The sequence below is a fragment of the Ranitomeya variabilis genome, chromosome 3 (assembly GCF_051348905.1).
Source record: "Ranitomeya variabilis isolate aRanVar5 chromosome 3, aRanVar5.hap1, whole genome shotgun sequence".
NCBI classification, from domain to species: domain Eukaryota; kingdom Metazoa; phylum Chordata; class Amphibia; order Anura; family Dendrobatidae; genus Ranitomeya; species Ranitomeya variabilis.
This window is the reverse complement of record NC_135234.1, coordinates 57942264-57962224: the sequence shown is the minus strand read 5'-3', so window position 1 is coordinate 57962224 and position 19961 is coordinate 57942264. Positions and strand designations below refer to the sequence as shown.

The following is a 19961-nucleotide window of genomic DNA, read 5'->3' as shown; positions in this document are numbered from 1 at the left end:
CAGACATAGCTGACACTCTAGTTGCCACTTGACTGCGAGTATAACTGCGCTTTAACGTACCAGGCTTTAAAGGAACAAGTTCCAACTTAAGCTAGCTAGACCTGACATGTGAGTTACCTGCCAATGCAGGAACTCTTAGTTCCCCACATATATTTTTTACTTCCCTGATGAAACCCCCAAAAGGCAGAGGAAATGCGTAGGGAGACTTGACATGATTTGGTGGGTACATCTTCGTAGCCGTACTTGGGGACTGTCCTTGTAAGTGCAGGAGCAATACAGGGACACTACAGGGGATATCCGAAATCCCCCCCCCCCCGGGTTTTTACAGCTATCTTCTGAGTTCCTGTATACCTGCGATCTGCAGAGGATTACTACAATATTGGTGAAATCAAACCATTTATTATTGAGCACTGGTAACTTTCTTAGCACTTGCACTTTATCACTTTGGTTTATGACTTATTCCAGTTTTTATACCACACAATAAAAGTAATGTTTTAGCTTATACTGTCTCTCTTTGCCAGTTACATATCATTTTTGAGTATTCATTACAGTAGTGTCATAAAGACTGCACTTTTTGAGGCTTCTTATAACTGCGCTTTAACCAGCAGAACCGAAGGGCAGTAATAATGAGGGCAATGTGGCCTGTTGCTCGGAGCCTGATGCCCCGGGGGTCCCATTGCCAGATTGCCCTCATCATAAGCAATGTGTCGGGCAAGGAGGGGGGCCCAGACACATTTCTTGCACAGGGGCTACAAGCTGTCAGTGTCCTCCCCTGAAATGATAAATCCGTTACTTTTTATATATCTTTATATCGTCTATTATTAACTAAACCTAGGTATTCGGCTTAAAAATGCCATCAAAGGGAACCCTGCATACTATAGCTAATAGACATGTCCTGGACTGTGGGAGTTTTGTAACTTTTGAATGTCCTTTTTCTTTCTTTTTTTTTTTTTTTTTTTTTTTTAATAAATATTCTATTGTGCTGTTTGTGTGTAAAGCTGGCCATAGACATTAGATGATTGTCAGACAAACTATGCTCTAACGCTGGTGGATGTGGACCCAATGCACCTCGGCCCGGGTTTACCCTTGGAGGGCATAACAAAGTGACTACTGGGTAGTTCTCCTTATTTCACATTCTATGCTACATGTACTACACTGCGTGCAGAATTATTAGGCAAGTTGTTTTTTGGATCACATGATACTTTTTATACATGTTGTCCTTCTCCAAGCTGTTCAGGCTTGAGAGCCAACTACCAATTAAGTAAATCAGGTGATGTGCGTCTCTGTAATGAGGAGGGGTGTTGTCTAATGACCTCAAAACCCTATATAAGGTGTGCTTAATTATTAGGCAACTGTCTTTCCTTTGGCAAAATGGGTCAGAAGAGAGATTTGACGGGCTCTGAAAAGTCCAAAATTGTGAGATGTCTTGCAGAGGGCTGCAGAAGTGTTGAAATTGCCAAACTTTTGGAGCGTGATCACCAAACAATCAAGCGATTCATGGCAAATAGCCAACAGGGTCGCAAGAAGCGTGTTTGGCCAAAAAGGCGCAAAATAACTGCCCATGAATTGAGGAAAATCAAGCGTGAAGCTGCCAAGATGCCATTTGCCACCAGTTTTGCCATATTTCAGAGCTGCAACGTTACTGGAGTATCAAAAAGAACAAGGTGTGCGATACTCAGGGACATGGCCAAGATAAGGAATGCTGAAAAACGACCACCTTTGAACAAGAAACATAAGATAAAACGTCAAGACTGGGCCAAGAAATATCTTAAGACTGACTTTTCAAAGGTTTTATAGACTGATGAAATGAGTGACTCTTGATGGGCCAGATGGATGGGCCAGAGGCTGGATTAGTAAAGGGCAGAGAGCTCCACTCCAACTCAGATGCCAGCAAGGTGGAGGTGGGGTACTGGTATGGGCTTGGATCATCAAAGATGAACTTGTGGGACCTTTTCGGGTTGAGGATGGAGTGAAGCTCAACTCCCAGACCTACTGCCAGTTTCTGGAGGACAACTTGTTCAAGCAGTGGTACAGGAAGAAGTCGGTATCGTTCAAGAAAAACATGATTTTCATGCAGGACAATGTTCCATCACATGCCTCCAACTACTCCACAGCGTGGCTGGCCAGTAAAGGTTTCAAAGAAGAAAAAATAATGACATGGCCCCCTTGTTCACCTGATCTGAACCCCATAGAGAACCTGTGGTCCCTCATAAAATGTGAGATCTATAGGGAGAGAAAACAGTACACCTCTCGGAACAGTGTCTGGGAGGCTGTGGTGGCTGCTGCACGCAATGTTGATAGTAAACAGATCAAGCAACTGACATAATCTATGGATGGAGGCTGTTGAGTGTCATCATAAAGAAAGGTGGCTATATTGGTCACTAATTTTTTGGGGTTCTGTTTTTGCATGTCAGAAATGTTTATTTCTAAATTTTGTGCAGTTATATTGGTTCACCTGGTGAAAATAAACAAGTGAGATGGGAATATATTTGGTTTTTATTAAGTTGCCTAATAATTCTGCGCAGTAATAGTTACCTGCACAAGCAGATATCCTGCTAAGATAGCCAAATCTAAGAAAACCCCACTACAACTTCCAAAAATATTAAGCTTTGATATTTGAGTCTTTTGGGTTGATTGAGAACATAGTTGTTGATCAATAATAAAAATAATCCTCTAAAATACAACTTGCCTAATAATTCTGCACTCAGTGTATATTGCTCCCTGCCTAGTCCCAGGATGAGCTGCTCGTTTAGATGCCAGGTTTGTGACTCCATTTTACTTTTTTTTTATTCACTTTGACCCCAATTCATCATTTTTCTCTCCTTATTTTTTTAAAAAAATGTTATTGAAATATTTTTGTTATGCAAAATTAATTGTGGCTTGTCAGCCTTTGTAATGCTATCTTTTTTCAGTCCTTTGTAATTTTTAGGTTTGCTCAATAGCGTAGGTTTGATTATCCAGATGTTTTCAGTTCATAACCTCATTTGAGACTTCTAGAAATTCTCAAACATTTGGGTGTTTGTGCTCCATCGGGCAGACAAAATTTGTTTTGTGCAGTTGGAATCTATAATGCAAATTTTAAGCTTTATTGAAAGGGTTGTGCTAACATTAAATCTGAAAGATGCAAGACAAAAAAGTTTCTTCACATCCTATTGCCGGGTGCACTCGATCCGTAACTGGCAGGGCTTTGGATGCAGCGTATGTTCACTTTGTCCAAAGCGCTGCCGTCTATTGAACGCAGGTGAATCCGCATGTGTTCATTGAACCGTGCGGATTCACCGCGTTTAATACATTCTATGAGTGAAATTTCATGCTGCGGTCTGGAAAGATGCGCCGCATGTCCGTAGTGATGAGTGAATGTTCTTGATGCTAACCGACTGTCTTCGGCATTCTCGAATAATACGTGGCTGTCGAACAGCCGCGAGACATGCATTCGCGGGGTATCGAGCATACTATTCGAGCAATCTGAAGACACTCGGTTAGCACCTGAGCATGCTCGGACACAACCTTATCCGAACGCGCTCGCTCATCACTACTAACCAAATCTATACAGGCAGTGTTTATGCTGCTAGCAGTTTAACAACCAGTACATGAAGATCAATCACAATTGTTGGAAGAGTTTCTAGAAAGAGTTTTTAATCGTCATCTTTTAGGAGGTGGGAATTGAATGTCTTTATTAATTGGCAATCTGTAAACGTTGAGTTTCAATGTTTTCATAAAGTGAAAATTGGGTCATTTTTTGCCAGTTTAAGAAATTGGTAATACACCTAGGAATGGCCCACTCCTTTTCTGCCCATTCATAAGAGGTACATGGCAAAGGCTTGGGAGAATTATCTGGTGGTCAAATAGGCATTTTGCCAACAGCTCTCAGATGTGTATGTACAGCTTAAAAAAAGAAGTAAGGACTTGCTTCATCTGATTAAATTAGATGGTTTTTTTAGATTTTATTTGTTTTTATTTTTTTGGAACAAATTGCTAATTTTTGATATCATGGAGATCTAAAGTAACAGTTCTTTATTTTCTTTAAAAACCGTGTTATCAATATGATTTTTCATTTTTTTAGCTTAATATAAGCATTCACTCAAATTACATTGAAGTCCTATATTTTTTATTATATTCCAGAATCATTGATAGAGGAACACTATGTAGCTTCAAAAGATCTGGTCTGTATTGCACAAAAAAACAAACCAGCAAATTCTGATAATTCGGGAGGCATGTTCCATATCCACTCCAGAAAAATGCCCCAGATCCTGAGGCTGCTGGTTCCATCAGTTCTAAATCGCCAGCCCTCTCCTCATGACTGTTGTATAAAATACTTGTATTCCCGTGATATAACTATTCTCCGGGGGGAGTTTTTCCTTAGTTTTGTTTTATGTTGTTCTTCTGTTTAAGTGTGTGGCTGTATTGATATCTAAATGTTACCAGTTGGCGGTGTCCATTGTCAGATACGCCCCTCTGATAATACCCAGGGGTACATTTATTCATAAATTTAGTAGTAGGAATAACCGAAGAATAGCACGAGAGTTGTAAAAAAAAAAAAAAATAAATACTCCAGCTATTTCTTTTTTGGTGAGGAGTACAAGTATTTCTGAAAACAAACATGTCTTTAGGTTCTCTTGAAGAGCGGTAAACCTGGCTATAATCTCAGCTTGTGACAACATCTTTAGGGGTGACATGATTATTGTCCATTCTTTATATTTTTATTTAAATATTATGTCTTAGTATATTCAAACTAATAAGCCATTAACCCCAACCCTTCAGTTTAAGCGACATGATATGCATTTGTTACAACACTTATCTATTATAAGTCACTATAATGTAACCCGCCGTCTTGTAGACTCTTCCATTCTTTGCATTGGATCTTCCATTCTTTCCTCCCTTTTTATCTCTTTCGGCTAATTCTGTATTGGCAGATGAATGAAGAAATTGCTTATGGATTTTTAGCATAGCCACATAATGTCTTTAGTGGCTTTGTTAATACGTTCCAGAAAATCAAAGTTGTCGCCTTATTAGTCCTCTGATTTACTGTGTGTTAATAAGTGATGGCTTTATAGCTGATAGCAGGCTGATCTAGCCTCTAAATTCTATGGCACAAAGATAATTTATAATGTGCTAAAATATTGATTGCTGCTTTTTTTTTTTTTTTTTTTTTCTTTCTCCTTCCCTTACTCTTTTTTTTCTGTGGACTGCTCATTATAATGCCACAAAGCTGTGTGTTTTCCGCTAATCAGAACAGTGTCTGCATCCCACCAGGCTTGTAGTCTAATTCCGCTTCTTGGCACTGAAACAATAAATGTACATAATCACACTTTGCAAAGTGGCATGTTTAATATATTCTAGTCACAAGTCCTATCTACACCAATATGTAAACGGGTTGTCCAGCCTTAGGGCTCAAGTCTGCAATCCCTCTATACTGTGTGACTGCAGACTTGGGAGACCTCACATTGCACACACTGCACGCTGTAAGGATCCTCTGCTGTCTGCTCCAGGAGCTGTGACCGCAAGTATGCGCCACACGAACACAGCCTCGCTCAATATGAGTTTATCGAGTGAGGCTGGGCACGTCTGGTTTGATTGTGGATGCAAGTATGCAAACCACCGCCCATCAGTGGAGAATCCTCACCGTGTACAGGAGGGGCGTTGCCCACTATCTAAAAAGTCCCTTTTGTTTGAACCACTTGCCATAGATAACCACTTTATGAAATACCTTGCATTTGAAAAATCCTGCTCCTGAGCTGCTCTTCTGGTCAAGTGATAACTGGTTAAGAATCTCCTGACTTCCTGTGATGTCACGGCAAAATCTTCCTGAAATCTCTCCTCTGGAAACTGATGGGTGGGCGGAGCGCCATTCAGCAGAGTGCATGCAATTTCTCTTTTGCTGCCAGTCTCTCACGCACCCATTCCCCATCTTTCTCCATCCATCTCTCTCTCTCCCTCCCACATACATCTCACTTTCTCCTTTCCTTGTGCATCTCTCTCTCTCCCCCTATCTCTATTTCCCTCTTTCTCCCTCTTAACCCTCTCTCCCCCTCTCTCTCTCCCTCTCATAAGCCCTACAGCTATCTGCTTTACCTTTGCTGGTTATCAAAAATAAGGGGGATCCAATATCCTTTTGAGTGTTGTGCATTTTTCTTACTCCGATTAGAGCTCAGCTGTGAAAAAAAAATTGCAGATAACCATGGACTTATTTTAATAACGGTGGTCAGAGTGTAATGTGATGTTTTCTCGCATTGCACTCCTCCGTATTTTACACCAGTGTGAGCGAGGCCTTAGAGGTTTATTCTTTTGGATCCAGGATACCTTATTGTTACAGTCTGTATTTGTATTTTGCCATTCAAGAAAGTGAACTATCTGTTTTTGTTTTTGTTTTTTGTTTTTTCTTAGTAAACCTTATCTTTTATAAATTTAATCAGAATGACACATTATTCACTTATATTTGGGCATCGGCAATCAGACTGACAATGAGAATTCACTCAAATGATAATCCCGTAGAATTTAAAAGTAATCTACTCAACAGAGCAGGAGAGCCCTCCATGCTGGGTTTCTATTTATTAAAATACCTGCAATTCATACCATTGGCAATAGCCTCCTGCAATCTTACTTTAGCAAATCCATAGGATCTTTATCAATTAAATTTGAGTGTGCTGTTCTAGTGATGGAACATAACAAAATGTGGCTATAAAAATAACAGCGGGATTAAAAATATATTATACGGGCTTTCTGTATAATTTGTTTGTTAGTTTGTGTAACTAGGCTGCAAAATGCTGATGGTTTGTGTTATACTCCCTGTCAGCATTCTACATGCTGTCCTAGATGGCACACCTAGTCATGTGAGCAGCTCTCTCCTGATTCTGGAGAACAGACACCACCCCGAGTCTCTGCCTGACCCTGCCTCCTGCTACAGCCTTCCTATGCAGCACACAGTGCGAGGCAGCAGGGGAATGACTCAGCTGATTGGATGAACTAAGAATGAAAAGGCTTCTACATAGGTGAGTATAATGTGTTGTGTGCATGCATCCATCCGTCATCCATCCCTTACTCATCCATCCCACTCTTCCTCGTCCATCCCTCTCTTCCTCGTCCATCCCTCCCTTCCTCATCCATCCCTCCTTTCCTCGTCCATCCCTCCCTTCCTCGTCCATCCCTCCCTTCCTCGTCCATCCCTCCCTTCCTCGTCCATCCCTCCCTTCCTCGTCCATCCCTCCCTTCCTCGTCCATCCCTCCCTTCCTCGTCCATCCCTCCCTTCCTCGTCCATCCCTCCCTTCCTCGTCCATCCCTCCCTTCCTCGTCCATCCATCCCTCCCTTCCTCGTCCATCCATCCCTCCCTTCCTCGTCCATCCATCCCTCCCTTCCTCATCCATCCCTCCCTCCCTTCCTCATCCATCCCTCCCTCCCTTCCTCATCCATCCCTCCCTCCCTTCCTCATGCCTCCCTCCCTCCCTCATGTCTCCCTCCCTCCCTCATGTCTCCCTCCCTCCCTCATGTTGCATGCAGGTAAGTACTGGGAGACGAGGTCACAGATGTATGGAGGACACAGGTTGTGGATGGCTTTGTACGTCATGGTTAGGATTTTGAATTGGAGTTTTTGGGTACTGGGGAGCCAGTGCAGGGATTGACAGAGGGGAGAAGCCGGGGCATAGCGGAAGGACAGGTGGATTAGTCAGACAGCAGAGTTTAGAATAGATTGGAGGGGTGCGAGAGTGTTAGAGGGGAGGCCACAGAGCAGGAGGTTGCAGTAGGCAAGATGGGAGATGATGAGAGCATAGGCTAGGGTTTTTGCAGATTCTTGATTGAGGAATGTACTGATTCAGGAATTAATTTTGAGTTGAAGTAGACAGGAAGTGTTAAGGGCTTGGATATGGGGTTTCAAGGAGAGATCAGTGTCATCGAAGCAGCGAGCTTGTGGGACTGGGGAGAGTAAGCAGCCATTTACTTTAATGGATAGGTCTGTTGGGTGAGTTGAGTGAGATGGGGGAAAGATGATGAATTCTGTTTTGTACATATTAAGTTTTAGAAATCTAGCAGAGAAGGATTACATAGCAGACATACACTGTGGGATTCTGGTTAGCAGGGAGGTGATATCTGGTCCAGAAATGTAGATCTGTGTCTCATCAGCATAGAGGTGATATTGAAAGCCGTGAGATTCTATGAGGTGTCCCAGGTCGAAGGTGTAAATGGAGAATAGCAGGGGCCCTAGGACTGGACCTTGCTGGACTCCGACAGATAGGGGGCGAGGTGATGTGTGAGTGGGAGACGCTGAATGTCCGGTCTGTTAGGTATGACAAGATCCAAGATAGGGCCAAGTCTGTAATGCCAAGAGATGAGGGTCTGTAGTAATAGGGAATGGTCCACTGTGTCAACGGAAGAGGACAGGTCCAGGTGGAGGAGGATAGAGTAGTGTCACTTTGTCACTTGGCTTTGGTGGTTAATAAGTCACTGGTGACTTTAGTTAGGGCAGTTTCAGTGGAGGGATGTGGCTGGAAGCCAGATTGTAATTGGTCGAAGAGGGAGCAAGAGAGGTAGGAGGACAGTTCAAGATGGTGTTGTTCCAGAAGTTTTGAGGCATAGGGGAGAAGTGATATGGGGCGATAGCTAGATACAGAGGATGGGTCAAGAGAGGGCTTTTTGAGGATAGGTGTGATTGAGGCATGTTTAAGGGGAAAACACCAGTTGTTAGTGATAGGTTGAAGAGATGGATTAAGGCTGGGATGAAGACACTGGTGAGGTTTGGAATGAAGTGGGGTGGCATCGGGTCAAGTGCACAGGTGGGGAGATGTGATCTTGAGAGTAGAGTGAAGAGTTGATCTTTTTTAGTGGTGGAGAAGGTGTTCTTTGAGGAGGAGGAGGGGTGAGAAGGTAGGAGAAAGGGCTCTGGGGGTTGTCAATCAAAACTGTCTCTCTGATGTTATCAATCTTCTGCTTGAAAAATCAGGCAATGTCTTCAGCCGAGATGAGTGGAGAGGGAGTGGGTGCTGGAGGACGGAATAGAGAATTAAGTGTTGAACAACTATTTAGGGTTGTAAGTAGTGATGAGCGAATATACTCGTTACTCGAGATTTCCAAAGCACGCTCGGGTGTCCTTCGAGTATTTTTTAGTGCTTGGAAATTTAGTTTTTATTGCCGCAGCTGAATGATTTACATCTGTTAGCCAGCATAAGTACATGTGGGGATTCCCTAGCAACCAGGCAACCCCCACATGTACTTATGCTGGCTAAGAGATGTAAATCATTCAGCTGCGGCAATAAAAACTAAATTTCTGAGCACTAAAAAATACTTGGAGGACACCCGAGCGTGCTCGGGAAATCTCGAGTAACGAGTATATTCGCTCATCACTAGTTGTGAGACATGGAGGATATACGATACTTTATTGATCCCGGAGGAAATTGCTGTATTACAGCAGCAATACAAACAGCAGTACATAAAATATTAGGACACAAGTCTTGCACAAGTATACCAACATTACATAACAAATAAATGTGGGTAGTTCAGGTACATAAGTCACTGTTAATTGATATTAGTACACCAGCAATCAGTCATTGTTGTCTACCACCCTTCGGAAATTATTACAGTTAGTCCTCGGATTACGACGGTCTCGTGTTACGTCGTTTCGTGGTTACGACACTTTATACGACGCCTCATTCCGACTTACGCGGTTTTGCGTGCAGCGGCGGAAGATAGAGTCCAGTACTGTACACTGTACCCGGTTGCACGAGGAAAACGAGTCTCCTGCAAGCCATAACACCCTAATTATGTAGGGTACTGTGTTAGGATAGGTGTTTGGTTAGGCATAGTGTTTGCAATAGTGTTTGCAGTATGGTACAGTACTGTATGAATGTATGGTCCGACTTACGTCGAAATTCGGTTTACGACACCGCGTAAGAACGGATCAATGTCGTAAGTCGAGTACTACCTGTATACATCCCCATAGCAGTAGGTACAAACGATTTCCTGAATTTCTTCTTCTTACACCTTAGTAGGATTAGGCGGCTGCTGAATGTGCTCTTTTGCTTCAAGAACAGCTCGTATAGTGGGTGTGTATTATTGATCATTATAGCCCTACAATTCTTCTGAATTCTATCCTCCAATACCTCCTCAAGAGTCCAGATGGAGGCCAACAGTGGCACTTGCATCTTGATAAGTTTGTTGAGCTTATTAGCGTCAGATACTCGCACACTCCTGCCCCAGCGTATGATAGCAAAAAAAAAAATAAAATGGCGCTTGCCACAACGGACTGGTAGAACATTTCCAGCAGGATATGAGAGATGAGAAGTAGGTTTCTATGCTGCAGCGAGTATGGCCTTGAAAGTAGTGAGGGACTGTTTGAATGCGATGAAGTCCTCGATGGAGTGTGATCTTATTCAATCTCCGCTCAGCATCCCTGATAGCCTGTCTCAGTTCTTTAGTCAAGCTTTGCGAGTTTTGATATGTGTGAGAGGGCCAACTGATTCAAGAGCTGCAGCTATTGTGGTGTTATATAACGCGGCATCTGCATTGTGTAAGGAACTTATGTCTGTAAAAACTAGGTTGGCAATAATTGCCTTAAATTGTCTGTCATCCACTTCCATCTGGACGTCCTCGAATCACACAATCCACCGTGCCGCACCGGAAGTACGGCCACCGCCATATTGGAATACCCTAGTGATGGGTATTCCAATATGGCACCCGCTGGTGGTACCAGGCCCTTGCACAGTACAACCAGCGGGTCATCGCCAGACCTTCCAGGTCGGCGGGGGAGGGGGAGCGGCAGCTGTCCATCAAACTCACCTGCTCCCGGCACGTCTCTGCATGTCCCTGCTTCTGCGGTGCCGGCAGCTTCTTCCTGTGTTCAGAGGTGCGACAACGATGTGACAGCTGAACATAGGACGAAGCTGCTGGCTCCCAGAGACCATCTGTCAGTGAGAAGCTGCCAGGGACCCGGCCAGGAGCCGGTGAGTATAACGGGGGAGGGTGAGCATTCCGATATTCACCTGTCCCTGTTCCACTGCATCGCGCCGCTCCGTCTTCTGCGTCCTCTGGCTGTGACGTTCAGGTCAGAGGGCGCGATAACTTGTTTAGTGTGCGCGCTGCCCTCTGCCTGAAGACTCACTGCAGAGAACGCGGAAGACAGAGCGGCGCCTGCCAGAGGAACGGGGGCAGGTGAATATCGCAAGTGCGGGGGCCTGCTCAGGACAAGAGGTGAGTATGTCATTTTTTTATTTTTTTTTTTTATCGCAGCAGCATATGGGGCAAATCTTTCTATGGAGCATCTTATGGGGCCATAGTCAACCTTTATGCAGCATTATATGGGCTTGGGGACGAGAGAATCTCCGTGCTGCAAAGCCTGCCCCCATTGGGACGTCACCACCCTCCCGATACGATAGGATTGGGCCTCCATCTAGTGTACTAATAAGAGAATCATGTACCAGTTTTCTGTTTTATAAATGCTAAATATTCAGAATTGTGAACAGCGAGGAATCTGTCAGTCGGTAATTATATTACCCACTATGAACACAAACTATTGCATTGTCACATTATAGCTACAGCACTTCTATTATACTCAATGTCACCTTGCCTTTTAGCATCTTATTAATTAATCTAGGAAAGAGAAGCTAATCGCTGGTGGGGAACAGATTTTGCAACCAGATTATCACTGTATAAAACATAATATTCCTTTCTCGCTTTTTTTTTTTTTTGCAATGCATAGCCTGTCAAAGATTTACCTTTTAACTTCCCCACTTTAAATGGTTATCTCTAATATTAAGCCCATGGCAATATGGTGCTCAGCGTCGATTGGCAAAACACTTAAATTATATATATATATTAAAAGAAATTGTTTTGTAAGAGGTATCTTTCAAGCAATTGTATGCCCACACGTTTCACAGAACACCTCACAAAGTACTATGACATTTGGGAAATGAAAGTGAAAACTTCAGAGAATCTGTCAAGGTTGGGAATGCCAGAATGAACATTAATTTAACTCCGGTTAGGAGGAAAATGGAGAAGTAAAGTTAGTCATTGGAGGGATTGCAAACAAATGCTGTCTAAAGGGGGAGGAGGAACATCCACAAAGCTAAAGACATAGATGTACAGATGGTGGTTCTTGTGATCTATTTTTGTAAGTACTCCTTTAAAAAAAAAAATTGCAGCCCTTGGGATTGGTTCAGTATGGCAATGTAACTCTTGGACCCAAAAAATGTTGTGCACCCCTGAAATAGACAGTGCTTTCCTACAGAAGTTTGCTGGTCAAAGTTTGACTATTTTCTACAGGGCAATTACCATTGTCATGAAGGAGTAATACCCCCAAACACCTTAGACTAAAGTCAGGAGAGGACGACTTTGTATGAAGGCCTGCAGACTTTCTCTTGATGTCGGAGGAGAAAGTTAGATACAACCTGTTGGATTTCCGTCGCCTGATCCATTCGTTCTGTTGGCATTTAAGCTGTAGCTGGAAGAGTCTGGCTGCCACTCTCTCATAGACTTCACAATATCGCTTGGCCGAGTGGGGCCTTCCTGTATTTGAAGTGAGATGGCTATGTAAATGACTTCAGCATCCAATAGTGATCAACTTTATTATGCTTTGCTTATTTGGCACCCTCATATTTTGCAGCGCTTCACATACATCATCTCTTTCCCAATCTGAATTCCATATTAGTATGTCTATGGAGTGTGGGAGGAAACTCACGCAAACACGGGGAGAACATACAAACTCCTTGCAAATGTTGTCCTTGGTGGGATTTGAACCCACCTCTTCCGACAAGCCTACAACGTGCAGTAACCACCGATCCACCAAACTACTGCATGGCCAGCTCTGCCCTTGCGTATTGTATCCTCACCCAGCCCTTGTAGATTGTGAGCCCTCGCGGGCACGGTCCTCACTCCTCCTGTACCAGTCGTGATTTGTATTGTTTAAGATAATTGTACTTGTTTTTATTGTGTATGTAAAGCGCCATGGAATATATGGCGCTATAATAAATAATAACCCAGAAACCCTGCGCTGCAAAACAACAATGCCAACCACTGAGTCACGTACTTTGTAATGGTATCGCAAATATAGACACTGCAGCAATATTATGACCTTTATTATAGATCTGGATCCCTGTCAGCTTGACTACTGTTTCTGTATTTGTGATGCTGTAGAGACAAAAACTGAACGCACTAATATAAATATATGGTAAGTAAATAGGATCACTAACCATACTCTAAAGAAATATGAGCGAACAAAGAAAGTGGCGTGTAGAAGCAAGGATCACCATTGACTATACAAGATTTAACAAAATTATCTTTATTCAAAATTCGACAAGCAAAACAAGACGTGATTTAACTACAATTACAAAACCCAAAGGTTTATAGATGAACAACAACATGGAAGGTCATATAAGTACCCTCCAGACTCCTCCACTATGTGCACCGGGAGTGTGCTGAGGTCAAGCACACTATACAGGAAAAACCCCATATAAGCAGTACAAAATATACAAAGCTCAAAAAAACTCCAAAATGACAAAATATGAAAATACATCCTTTGACTGTAAATAATTGAACCCCTTTAAAGGGAATATAATAATTCCTCAGAATGGAAAGAGTAAGGAACTATTCCTATAAAAGGGAAATAAACACAAGTCAGAGGCAAAGAAGGAGAAGAAAGAGCAAATAAATAAGGCTGGGGATAAGATCTGTTGGAATCTAAGAAGCGTTACCCGGTCACATCATAGAGGAGGGAGAAGAGACCCATGCGTATCGCTACACAGCGTGGCTTCCTTAGGGGAAAGTGGAGGAAGCCATTCTATGTGGCGATACAGCCTTATTTATTTGCTCTTACTTCTCCTTCTTTGCCCCTGACTTGTGTTTATTTCCCTTTTATAGGAATAGTTCCTTACTCTTTCCATTCTCAGGAATTATTATATTCCCTTTAAAGGGGTTCATTTATTTACAGTCAAAGAATGTATTTTCATATTTTGTCATTTTGAGGTTTTTTGAGCTTTGTATATTTTGTATTGTTTATATATTTTTTATTTCCTGTATAGTGTGCTTGACCTCGGCACACTCCCGGTGCACATAGTGGAGGAGTCTGGATGGCACTTATGACCTTCCATCATGTTGTTCATCTATAAACCTTTGGGTTTTTTAATTGTTTTTAAATCACGTCTTGTTTTGCTTGTCTAATTTTGAATAAAGATAATTTTGTTAAATCTTGTATATTCAGTGGTGATCCTTGCCTCTACACGCTACTTTCTGTATTTGTGATGCCATGACAAAGAAAGTTGATCATAATTGGATGATAAAATCACTTTTTTCTTTCCCTTGGATTTTGCTTAGTCCCCTCATTTACCGTGTATCTTTATGATATTGAAGCATGATGTTTTCTCAACACCGCTATTGTTTTAGTAAGAAATCTGTACGACAAGCGATTATTTGGCTATCCCCTATGTAAGATGTGCAAGGGTATCTTGACTGTAGGAAAAAGGATATGTATACTGGAGGGCGAGGGTGGTCACTGTGGATGAGTTTCTTGATCAGCCCTTTCCACTACAGCCATATACCTAACTGAACAAGACCCATATTCGAGCAAAGCAGAGTCTCCTTTGATTTCAGTGGGTAAAGTGGCCATTCAGAACCTTATCCTGCTAAATGGTGAGGGTCCAAGAAGTGTTAAACAATTATTGGGCACGTCCTGTTGATATGCTTTAAAAAGGAATCTGTTATGATTCCAAACCCTAAACTATTAATATGTACGATGTAGCTCCTTCAATGAGAAATCCAGCAATACCTTTACATGAGTAGTTTGTTCCTCCTTTGCTGATAAATCGGCATTTGAATTGATGTGCAAATGAGGCTGAAGGGCTATAGTAGATCTGTAGCCTCTGTCACTCCAGCTCTATTTCCCGCCCAGCACTGCCTCCTTTTTGCTTGACTGACTGCTTTTTTTGCTTGAAGTCTCACAGCATAGAGACTGTCAGTCAAGTAGGAGGATGCGGCGCTGAGCAGAGAACAGAGTTGGAGTGACACAGTCTTCAGATCTACAAGTAGCTCTTTAGCCTCATTTGCAGATCAATTCATATGCTGTTTTCTCAGTAATAGATGAGGAATGGACTAGCCATGTAAATATATCGCTGGACTTGTCTGTGAAAGCACTCCATGCACATATAAATAGATTTAGAGAGGGGTGAAATCATACTGACAGATTTATTTTTAATGTATAAAATTGTAATATTCATTGTATGCACATTTTTCTGAGTTTATTTCTACACTTATGCCATTAAGATCCATTTTGTTGGCATAGCATTCATTGTTTTATCAACTTTTAGATGTTCGCAGTGATTGCTATTCTGAATTTTAAGGTGGCCATATACAGTACAGACCAAAAGTTTGGACACACCTTCTCATTTAAAGATTTTTCTGTATTTTCATGACTATGAAAATTGTACATTCACACTGAAGGCATCAAAACTATGAATTAACACATGTGGAATTATATACTTAACAAAAAAGTGTGAAACAACTGAAATTATGTCTTATATTCTAGGTTCTTCAAAGTAGCCACCTTTTGCTTTTATGACTGCTTTGCACACTCTTGGTATTCTCTTGATGAGCTTTAAGAGGTAGTCACCGGGAATGGTCTTCCAACAATCGTGAAGGAGTTCCCAGAGATGCTTCGCACTTGTTGGCCCTTTTGCCTTCACTCTGTGGTCCAGCTCACCCCAAACCATCTCGATTGGGTTCAGGTCTGGTGGCTGTGGAGGCCCGGTCATCTGGTGTAGCACCCCATTACTCTCCTTCTTGGTCAAATAGCCCTTACACAGCTTGGAGGTGTTTTTGGGGTCATTGTCCTGTTGATAAAAATAAATGATGGTCCAACTAAACGCAAACCTGATGGAATAGCATTCCGCTGCAAGATGCTGTGGTAGCCATGCTGGTTCAGTATGCCTTCAATTTTGAATAAATCCCCAACAGTGTCACCAGCAAAGCACCCCCACACCATCACACCTCCTCCTCCATGCTTCATGGTTGGAACCAGGTATGTAGAGTCCATCTGTTCAACTTTTCTGTGTCGCACAAAGAAACAGTGTTTGGAACCAAAGATCTCAAATTAGGACTCATCAGACCAAAGCACAGATTTCCACTGGCCTAATGTCCATTCCTTGTGTTCTTTAGCCCAAACAAGTCTCTTCTGCTTGTTGCCTGTCCTTAGCAGTGGTTTCCTAGCAGCTATTTTACCATGAAGGCCTGCTGCACAAAGTCTCCTCTTAACAGTTGTTGGAGAGATGTGCCTGCTACTAGAACTCTGTGTGGCATTGACCTGGTCTCTAATCTGAGCTGCTGTTAACCTCCGATTTCTGAGGCTGGTGACTCGGATAAACCTATCCTCAGAAGCAGAGGTGACTCTTGGTCTTCCTTTCCTGGGGCGGTCCTCATGTGAGCCAGTGTCTTTGTAGCTCTTGATGGTTTTTGCCACTGCACTTGGGGACACTTTCAAAGTTTTCCCAATTTTTCGAACTGACTGACCTTCATTTCTTAAAGTAATGATGGCCACTCGTTTTTCTTTACTTAGCTGCTTTTTTCTTGCCATAATGCAAATTCTAACATACTGTTCAGTACGACTATCAGCTGTGTATCCACCAGACTTCTGCACAACACAACTAATGGTCCCAACCCCATTTATAAGGTAAGAAATCCCACTTATTAAACCTGACAGGGCACACCTGTGAAGTGAAAACCATTCCCGGTGACTACCTCTTGAAGCTCATCAAGAGAATGCCAAGAGTTTGCAAAGCAGTCATCAAAGCAAAAGGTGGCTATTTTGAAGAACCTAGAATATAAGACATGATTTCAGTTGTTTCACACTTTTTTAAGTATATAATTCCACATGTGTTAATTCATAGTTTTGATGCCTTCAGTGTGAATTTACAATTTTCATAGTCATGAAAATACAGAAAAATCTTTGAATGAGAAGGTGTGTCCAAACTTTTGGTCTGTACTGTATGATAGGCAAAAGTTAGAAGAAACTGAGATACCGTATGTGGGACTAAATAAGTTTATCCTTTTCTATTCTAAAAATATTCTGGAAGAAATCACCACCTTTGTATGGCAAATATTTTTATTTTGGGTACAATTTAAAGACTATTCTAAAACTTCTTTGTTGTGTAACCAAACAAGTTAATTTCACTAAAATATGCCGGTATGTCCATTTTTTCTTAAAGCTGGGAGGTGTTAAGATTCTTGCTCTCCAATTTGCGATGGTGGATTGACGAATATGGTTTTGACGGTTTTCGTTTTGATGGTGTCACATCGATGCTTTACCATCACCACGGAATAGGCAAGTATAATTCTTGAAGTTCTTTTTGTTTTTCTCATTTTGTAAGTTAAAAGAAACGGAAAAGGAGGTATATACTGCCCAAACCAAAGCAATGTATACTTCACAGTCAAAATACAGTGGGCAGTCATTAAGGATTTCTCCGGCCCCACTTACTTCAGTATCAGGAGTTCTTACGGACTCGCTCTTCGTTGTGATGTCCATACCGACTTGTCTGTAAGCTAAAATATCTAATACACTGAGATGTTATAATCACGCTCCACGTCACGTTGCATATTCTGGATGTGTCGCTGCTTGGTAAGTCTCATAACTGAATTGTACAGCATTAGCGATGTCTCAATATTAAAATGCCCATAGCCACTTATGACTAACATGTCTGGTTTCTACTTGAAAATTTCCATAAAATGGTACTGTATCGCCACATAGCCGAGAAAATTACAGCATTGCCTGAGTAGAAATTTGATAATATTGTAAATTCTTATTTTAACTTCAGGCCTGATAACATTGAGCTCTCTTCATGGGTAATTTATTTTCTGCAACTTGTATAGCCGGCTGCAGACTAAATTTATTGAAAGGTCCTTACCTAGTAGTATAGGAAGAGATCAGTTCAGGGATACATTACATCTTTTGGTAAATATTTTGGCTGGTACTTTGTCTGGGCATTCAGGCAGCCACAGTTTTTTTTGGGTCCGTTATTTTGGACGCTCTCAGGAAAAAAACGGGTTAAATCCTGAGCTGCCAGATGGAGGGTCGTAGATGGATGGCGCCAGAAACTTGATGGCGTACAAAAGTAGTTAGAAACATTTTGCACTCCCACAAGTTTCTGGCTCAAGCCATACGATACGATACGATACACTTTATTGATCCCGTGGGAAATTACAGTATTACAGCAGCAATACAAACAGCAGTACGTAAAATATTAGGACACAAATCTTGCACAAGTATACCAACATTACATAACACATAAATTTGGGTAGTACAGGTACTTGTCACTGTTAATTGAAATTAGTACACCAGCAATCAGTCATTGTTGTCTACCACCCTTAGGAAATTATTAAACATCCTGTGATATATGTGATGCAGTAACCCCTGTAACAGGTAGGGGGCGCTGCATGATCTCCCCAGTATGCGCTTGGAGGCGTGATGGTGAAGAGAGAAAGTTTGGCAGGATTGTAAATGGCCAATATGTGTGTTGCAGAGGAGGTTACTCTGCACTGTCAATCTGATGTATTGTGGTTATGCTGGGACCTGTAGTCCCTCAAGAGTTTGTGTTACGTGTATAGTTCTCATGGGAGATTGGCAGGGCTAGTCATGAGAGATGGGAGGGTCAGACTAGCCACACACACTCCCACCCAGGGGAGTGGTTACCAGTATGTAACGTGACCAGGGTGTGGGTCAGTGTTGGTTGTGAGCTCCCTGTGTGTGGAGCTGAGAGGTGTGTCCGGTAGGTCCTGTGTGGTTCCTGTGTATGGACCTGACCGGTGAAGGTGCTGGATCGTCCTAGGAATGACTAGGGTCCTGTGAGCACCTGGAACCGAGGAACCTGATGTATGGATGGTGCTGGATTGTCCTAGGAATGACTAGGGTCCTGCAAGCACCTGAGACGGTCGGTGCTGGATTGTCCTAGGAATGACTAGGGTCCTGCAAGCACCTGAGACCGTGAGACTTGGCTTCGGGTGGCCTGGGTATTGGACGTTCCCGGCTGGGGAAGGACGTCCTGAAGAATACCCGGACTAGGCCACCAGGCAGGGTCCTGGCTACCTGGGTGTTGGGAGGTCCTGCGACGAGGACCGGATCCCTGAATAGCACGAGGTGAGGACCGGGATCTGTGGAGCCAGGGACAGTTACTGTGTGGGGAAGCTGGAGCCCTTCGGTGAGGTCTGGACTGACTACTGTGTATTGACCAGGCAAGTTGGTGATCCCCGTTAGGCAGCTTACCCAGAAGAGGTTAACGGAGTCGGCATGAGGAGCAGGAGCTCCTGTCAGGTACCAAAGAGACTGTTGGTGCCTGTTGTGTTTTATGTGATATAAGTAATGAACTTTGCATAACCCGGTTTATGGCATATTCAATAAACCGCCCGGACTGTTTTGTTAGAAAATTGTGCCTGGCTACATTAATCCCGCGCCAAGTGAGTGTCCCCCAATACACTCAGTAAGAGAAATCTTACATTGTCTTACATGTGGTGGAGAATGCGGGCAACGATCCAGGTGGCACACGTGGAGTTAATTGTTGTGGCAGAGCCACGAAGGTGACAAGCGTCTAGCTGTAACTCGGCGGGGTTACGAAGGTGACAAGCGTCTGCTGTGACTCGGCGGGGTCACGAAGGTGACAAGCGGCAGCGGTGGAGCCGTGCAGAGGCATGTGGAGAGTAGCCGTGGTTGCAGCGAGAGGTTCCGTAGCAGCCAGAGCTGCAGTGGCAGCAGCGGTGACTTGTGGTTTGCTGCCGGTTATGTGTGACTGCAGCATGAGCTGTGGCAGTGCCAGCAGGTGCTGGTGAAGAGTCGGAAAGAAAAAAAAAAAGGGACATTTTTTTTTCTGTTTGCAGACTCTTAAAGGGCCAGAGTCACATTAGTGTATTGTGTGAACTGGGGTCTGAGTGCCGTGGGAAAGTCCACGGGGTGTATCCCAGGGAAGGAACTATCCCTAATTGTGAGCGGTGACCCAAACGGAG

General features: G+C 42.9%; 1 protein-coding gene across 2 annotated transcripts in view; it reads left to right on the top strand.

Annotated features, from left to right (window-relative positions):
- The window catches only part of GBE1 (1,4-alpha-glucan branching enzyme 1), a 208716-nt gene that overhangs the window by 99006 nt on the left and 89749 nt on the right, over positions 1–19961 (top strand). Inside the window, exon 9 of one of the 2 annotated variants that reach the window (XM_077294074.1) lies at positions 17177–17296. In XM_077294074.1, coding sequence (XP_077150189.1) covers positions 17177–17296 — 120 coding nt within the window. The remainder of the gene's footprint in view (positions 1–17176; positions 17297–19961) is intronic. The other variant, XM_077294073.1, reaches the window with a different exon arrangement.